The sequence below is a fragment of the Drosophila willistoni genome (assembly GCF_018902025.1).
Source record: "Drosophila willistoni isolate 14030-0811.24 chromosome XR unlocalized genomic scaffold, UCI_dwil_1.1 Seg144, whole genome shotgun sequence".
NCBI classification, from domain to species: Eukaryota; Metazoa; Arthropoda; class Insecta; order Diptera; family Drosophilidae; genus Drosophila; species Drosophila willistoni.
Window position 1 is genome coordinate 10,654,377 of NW_025814057.1, and position 7,312 is coordinate 10,661,688.

The 7,312-nt window shown below is 38.9% G+C and overlaps 1 protein-coding gene across 4 annotated transcripts; it reads right to left on the minus strand.

Annotated features, from left to right (window-relative positions):
- Positions 1 to 511: 511 nt before the first annotated feature.
- Positions 512 to 5,644, minus strand: LOC6639419 (SRSF protein kinase 3). Of its 4 annotated transcripts, none has more exons than XM_002061616.4 (8): positions 4,795 to 5,644; positions 4,443 to 4,664; positions 3,920 to 4,371; positions 3,494 to 3,849; positions 3,003 to 3,086; positions 1,249 to 1,353; positions 917 to 1,187; positions 512 to 853 (listed from the first exon to the last, which is right to left on the minus strand). In XM_002061616.4, the coding sequence occupies exons 1-8, from the start codon at positions 5,592 to 5,594 to the stop codon at positions 657 to 659; spliced, it is 2,487 nt and encodes an 828-aa protein (XP_002061652.2). In that variant the 5' UTR covers positions 5,595 to 5,644; the 3' UTR covers positions 512 to 656. The 4 variants fall into 4 exon arrangements, with proteins under 4 accessions (XP_002061652.2, XP_023036095.1, XP_023036104.1 ...); XM_023180327.2 differs by having other exon boundaries at positions 1,249 to 1,956; XM_023180336.2 differs by lacking the exon at positions 3,003 to 3,086.
- Between the last annotated feature and the right edge of the window lie 1,668 nt (positions 5,645 to 7,312).

Genomic DNA, 7,312 nt, shown 5'->3' on the forward strand with positions numbered 1-7,312 from the left:
TCAGTCAGTTTAGGCATCTGTTAGACTTCAAAAATTGTCGTCATTGTCTTTTGTTTTTCTTGCTACAAATTGAACAGAAAAAATAAATTACAAAATTTTAAAAGCAATACCAAAAAAAAAATAGGACAGAAAATATATTTAAAAAAAACATTTCCGCATTTTTCCATTGTTTAAAAATAAAAAATCGCAATATTATAGCAATTTTTCTTAATTTTGTTTTTTCCTTTGTTGTTCTTGTTGGTTTTTTGTTTTTCATTTTTTTTTTTTTTTAAAGCTCTCAAGTACAAAAATTGTGTGTGTATGTGTGTCTGTGTGTTTTCCGTTTGTTTAAATAAATAAAAAGCTTAAAAAATTCCATGCGGCACATTTCTGATTTTTTTTTGTGTTGTATTTTTCGATTCGTTAATCTCCGATTCTTGATTTTACTTCCTTTCTGCTGTTTGTTGTTTTTTTCTTTCTTCTTTTGTTTAATGCTAATTTATTATTTAACGTACAAGTATAATATGTTGTGTGTGTGTTTTTTTTTTGGGGTTTTCTTTTGTTTTCTTTCTTTTTCGCATATAAAAGTTAAGCCTACAAATACGAGTACGTATTTTTAATATATATATCTATATATGTATGTATGTCTATATGTATGTATGTATATGGTGTATATCTTAGACAAACTCCTCCTGTTCTAGCCAAGGATGTTGCAAGCATTCAGCCGCCGAGGCTCTTATAACCGGATTGTACTCAAGCATGGGTAATAGAAAGTCGGAGAATTTCTTTGCTTCCACTGGATCCCAATCGTATTTCTCTACGAGCACATTCAATAGACTCCAGGGCTTTAATTTTGTTATATTACGTAGGCTGCCTGCATGAAACGAGAAGAGGGTGATCAGGAGTCATCCATTCGATTGGATTCTGGCTAACTTACCATAGCTGGTAAAATATTTGAGACCATGTTTGCCACGCAATATCACTGATTGTGGTATGGAACCCAGCAGCTCCACAATATGCGCCAAATGATCCTCATCCCGACTATAGGACTCACCAGCATGCGGATCAAACAGATAATCACCAGTGGCCAATTCAAAGGCCAAGCAAGCTGTACTCCAGATATCGGCCGTATAATTGTAGGGGGCACCAAGTAGAACTTCAATCGAACGATACTGACGGGTCTGTATGTCCTCCGTGAAATGGTGATACTACCGAAAAACAAAAGAGGTGAGTATAGAGGAAGAGTCTAATCTTTTGAGGTACACTTACATCGTAGCAGGCATTGCCCAAATCGGCGATCTTCACCCGCACATTGCTGTTGTTGATGAGCGATTGTATCGTATGGGTGTAATTCTGACTACTTTGACTCTGATTCTGCGAAGGAATGGCATTGGCATTGACATTTAGTTTAGCTGTCGCTGTTGAGGTCGTTGTTGTAGTTGTTGTTGTATTGTCGCCATTGTACAGCTCAGTGCTAGTTGTAGTTGTTGCAGATGGTGATGTTGTTGTTGTTGTTGATGTTGTTGTTGTTGTTGGCGCTAGTTGCGAATACGTGCACGTGCTGGTGGTGAAGGTTGTGGAGTTGGCTGGATTTGGAGTTGGAGTCGAAGCCGGTGCAATGGCATTGACAGGGACATGATGGGCATTGGGAACGGAGTAGGTTTCAGGAGGAAGGGATGCGTTTGTTGCTGTTGTTGTTGTTGTTGTGATTGTTGTTGTTGGTATTTCAGTGGTTGTTGTTACTATTTGTGTTGCTGTTGTAAAGAGGCTGCTGGTATTGTTGATTGTTACTTGAATTGGGTCTGGGTGGTCTGTTGCTGTTGCTGTGGCTGAGATGGACGTGACAGGACAATTGGTGTTGGTGTCATTTGGCATGGACGTGCACGTGCTTGCAGTATTTGTTGTTGTATTTGAATTCGTTATCGTATTTATATTTGTATAGGAGGGGCAGGAATTATTGGTGGTGACGTTGGGTAGCTGCATTTATTATTATATTTAGGTATTTTATATAATATATTTTATTTGGATTTTTCACACAAAGAAAGAAAAGAAGAAAAAAGAAACATACGATATTGGTTTTTTTTTTTTTGGTGCAACATATAGAGTAAAGGATATTAAAAGTATTGAATTTTGTCTTTGAATATCCTTTAGGGGGTTTTTTTTTTTTTTAATTTTTTTAGCCAATTCTCCAGGAATTGCTTTCACTAATAATACATTTAAAGTCAATATCTTAATAATTCCTTAGAGTTTTAAAATATTGACTTTATTTTGTATTTACATAGACAGATCTAAGGTTATGCCCCCTAAAGTATGCAATAAACAGGAATTGACATAACTAACAATAAGAATTTGCTTTTTAAAGACAATGTAAATAAATTTGTATATGTCTTATGAATTGACACATAATGCCACAGGCAAATTGCATACTTAAAGGGGCAAAGTCTCTCCCCCACTTTGACAGCCCTAGATCCGCTTATGTTTGATTTAGGCATATGTAGGTATGGTAAAAACAACAACATTCAAAACATTTATAGGCTGCTTAAGCGCAAATCATAGAGTATAAAGTTGGCAGGTTAGCTATGTCAGCGTTTAAGCATTTTGAATTAAGGCCTAGGAACATCTATTTAGAACAAACATTTAAGCAATTCTTAATCATCTAGAACTAGAGTGTTAATAAGGTGTGTAAGTGTGACAAGATGAAGACAGACTCGAAATCAAATCAAATAAATTTAAACATAACGTCTAACAAAAAACAAAAACCATAAATAAGATCTGTTTAATGAAAAAAGGATTTATCAACTATGGGGGAGGGGAAAGGCTTTTGCAACTAAGCAGAAAACAGAACTCCAGAAGAAACAACACACAAACACACATTCTGAGGAGGAGCACAAGCATGGAGAGAAGAGATGATGCTGGATGGCCTTCTGGAGTAACTCTTTGGCATCTAAAGCAAGGCAACACAAAAACGATATCTATGTATCGGCCTTAAGAGTGAGGGAAGTGAGGGAAGTGAGGGACTTTACCTTATCCGCATTTAGACAAGCATCATGCTCGGTAGGCGTATCGCTGGCTATTGTTTCGGTATCAGTGGTGTCATCATCAGAAGACTGCCCAATAAAAATGGTCAATGAAATCAAAATTCAAATAAAGACAAAACCAATGGAAAAAAAGAACAAATAAAATAATTAAAAATCAAAATATAAGTTTGCAATTTGTGAAGCTGTCGATTGTAATGTGTGTGCGTGTTTATGTATGTGTGTGTGTGTGTATTATGTGTGTATATAGTACAATATCAAGATATCGAGACAGTGCAATATTAAGGCTGTACCATGGACGCACATCGAGTAGAGAGATATATAGAGAGAGAGAGAGTTATAGAGATGGGAGGATATGGATACTTATTGATCTCGCCAGCTGTCAAGTGTAAAACTATTTTCTCTGTGAGTGAGTGAGTGTGAGTGTGTGTGTGTGTGTAGTGTGATGAAGTGTAGTGTGGTGTGTCATTTAAACTCACCTTGGCAGTGATTTTCTTCTCAGCACGATAACGATTGCTTAAATTCGTAATACCTCCTATTCCTAATATGGGACTCTCTACACTACCCAATACGGCACTGACCAGGCTATTCACACCATTGCACTCGCTGTCACCAAGAAGACTTGAGTATTTGGAGGCCAGCGATGAGGTGGTATTTGAGTTAAGAGTCGACGATGTTGTGGTATCATCTTTATCCAACGAGGACATCACAACCGCCGCCAACGGTGTCGATGAGGTTGAGTTATTTGCTGTACTATTACTGGTATTTGTTGAGCCATTCGGTTCAATAATTGGCCATTTGGCCCGAGTCTTGGTCTGTTTCTCAATCGAACTGACTGCAAAAGAGAAAAGAAAAGGAGAGATGTAATGCTCAGAGAAAGTGGCAACTAAATTCCTCTCACTTACTATACGAATCGGGAAAATCGGCACCCTTCACACGCAAACTATTGATCTCGTCATCAATTTGCTGATTCATGGCCGCCGCATTGTCTATGACTAGTAGGATATTCTCCGGCTTAATGTCCGTGTGTATAATGCTGCATTTGCTATGTAAATAATCCAAACCCTCCAGCACCTGCTTAATGATATTCCTCACTTGGGCAATGGCCAAACCCTGATAGTTATTCTTCACAATCAGTTTGTAGAGACTGCAGCCAAGTGCCTCGAATACCAGACACGTGTGCACGCCATTCACCCCGCGCACCGTAAAATGATTCATCAGTCGTACAATGCGTTCACGCTTCACATCCATGGGATCGGCATCACGTATAGCCTCCAGCAGACGTATCTCATCCGCTGCAGTCTCTATATAATGCGGGGCACTCTTCACCACCTTGAGGGCCACATACTTTTCATCTCTGCAAATTGAATTAAATTTCAGTTTATTTTTACAATTCACATCTCTAAACGAAACGAGAAGCTGACTCACTTGAGATCTCTGCATAGCCAGACAGTGGAGAAGTGACCCCAGCCAAGTTTGCGTACCACACGAAACCGATTATCGAATATATCGCCAATGACAACCGGATGATAGCCACCGCGACAATACTGAGAGGCATCCTCCTGCTCTTCATCGGAACCATAGAGACTGCTATCCGGTGAATCGGGATAGATTTCATCTGTGGTGCTCAATGTTCCACGTGGCTCCGAGCTGCAAAGAAAACAAAACAGAAAATGCCAAATGCCAAATGAGTTTTGTTTCAATAAATCAGCGCAACTTAAATTAAATTCTGCCCATCATTCTATAAAGTGAATTTCCATGATTTTTATTTTAAACCCACATAAAGGCTGCAATATCGGTTTCCATTTCCGTTTCCGCTACAACCACCTCCTGTTCCTGCTCTCTTTTGATCACTGGCACTTCCACAGATTCCGCAACTGGAGCTGGTGGCATTGGCAAATTAATGGTCAATGGCTTATCTCTGGGTGGCAAGTAGTTCTCCAATATTTGTTCTCCTGGCGTCACAGGCTCAAACTGCAGAGGAGCAGCAACTCTCCGATGCCGGTGTTTGGGTCGTTGCGATTGTTGACGCAACGCTATTAGAATGGGACCGGCCGAGACACAGTTCCGTTTCTTGGTGAAACGTTTGCGGCGCTTCTTCTCCTCCACCTCGAGCAGAGCTTCGGTGGCTGCCTCTTGGGCTGCTCGTTTCTCTTGATCCGATACGAAATTGAAGTCACAGCTCAACTCTTTGGCTATATCTGGTGTGGCTTTGAGCAATGTTTCCACCGTCTCTGGTCTTTCGGCATTCCATAGGCTAAGCAAGTGCATCACATAGAAGAAGCATAGAAGCAATGACACTTGCAGTGTATAAACAAAAATTGGATCCTGCGACAGAGTTTCCACGATGTGTTGGCTAAATGAATTCATTTCGATGGCCAATTGTCTAAATAGTTGATAATAGTGTAGATAATTGGGATAGAATTCCATCCATAGTTCCCATAGACGCAGGGGCCATTCATTAACCAAGGTCAAAGTTCGATTGGCCTCCTTTGGGCATGTGCCCGTCGCCGTCGTCGTCGTCGTTGTTGTCGTCGACGTATCGGCACTTTGGTAGTAATACATCCACCAGTTATCCATCTTTTGATAGGTTTCGTTTATTGGATTTCCTTTCTATTTTTTGATTTCGTTTTCGTTTTTCAGGTTTTTTGTTTTTTCTTTTGTTTTGTTTTGTTTTCGCGCCTACATGACACTCCGAGTGCACAGTAACATGGGATGGGATGAGATGGGTTGGGATGGCAGGGTGGTGGGGATAGGACTATGGGCCAAGGGTAATGGATAATGGTGGGTGGGTGGGGTGGGTGGTTGGTGACCTTGACTTTCTTATGCGTTCGCCTGCATTGCAATGGATTTACTTTTTACACTTGGCTTTCTTTCACTTGTACTTGTTGTTGTTGTTGTTGCTGTTGTTTTTTGATTTTTGTATGTTGTTTTTTTGATTTCTCGCGAAAACAAAACGATGGACGGACAATTTGGGGGTAAAGGGGGCCCAAAATTCTTACATAATCCACGCGCGGGTAAATAAATACTATATATTCTAGAAACCGAACAAATAATATTCTAAAGAATCGCGCGCCGCACTACGCAAAAACAAAATCTTTGAAATTTGAAATTATGAACAAGAAAAAAACGTATCTGAAAATATCTTATTGTAGTATATCGTGTGGTTGCTTCACATCGTATTCGAAATTTTTATTTAATTTTTTTGGGTTTCTTTTTTGTTATTTGCGACCGTTTCGTTTAGTTGCGTCTGCGAGAATGTTGAAAAACGCTTTTCGCTTTTGTTTTTCGTGAAAGAATTCTCTGGTTCTGTGTGTGTTCGTTATTTGCCGAGTAAATTTTTTTAGTTGTTGGTCTTCTCTGTGTTTTATTTTGTCACAAACTAAGTTTAGGTTCGCTCAGCTGTGGGGATCGGTACCTATATAGGAGATACCTCATATATGCACATATATCCATATACTTATATATTTTTGGTTTAAAAGTATACATATGTAGATTCAATCTGTGTTTATGTATGTATGTGCCTTTTGGCGTCATTATCCAATGTACTTCATCAACTCATCGTTGTCGTCGCCCAGGCGGCGGCAAGTGCCGGTCATGCAGTCCAGAGATATACCCTCACAGATGGATAGAGAGAGTCAGAGCACACTTAGAAACAATCTTACAAGTATATACAATATATATATGTGTATATAATATACTTGTATGTTAAGATACATCATCATGTTCATCTTCATCATCATCATCATCATCATCTTCATCGTTGTGTCGTGTCAAACATTTGTGGTAGTTGTTGGATTTCTTAGGCATTTTGCCAAGTTTGTCTTTTGTCTATTTACGATTTGGTTTATAATGTTGCCACAAGAGCGAGAAAGAACGAGAGAGAGAGAGAGAGAGTGGAAGGAGCAGGGGCACTCATTTGCAAGGATTGTGCATTTTTCAAATATTTTCCAAATAGTTGCACTTTTGTTTTACATATTATACCATATAAGTCTATTTAGACACACCGAAGTATTTTCTACACTTGAAATGCATATCTCTCAAATGAAATTTGAAAACTTTATTCAATTTGTTTAGGAAAATTTCTAGACCTAACAATAATTGGACCTGTTGTGACTCCAATATCAATTCTTCTATGTATATATTAAGATATACTCTTACACTTCTTCATTCTCCCTCCTTTGGGATATCATTTTCTTTGTTTAACTGACTGGCAATGTTTAAAGTATTAAAATATGATAACCGCATCACTTTCTGCTTTTGACTTACCCCCCTGCACCACTCGCCTTCTCCTTTGT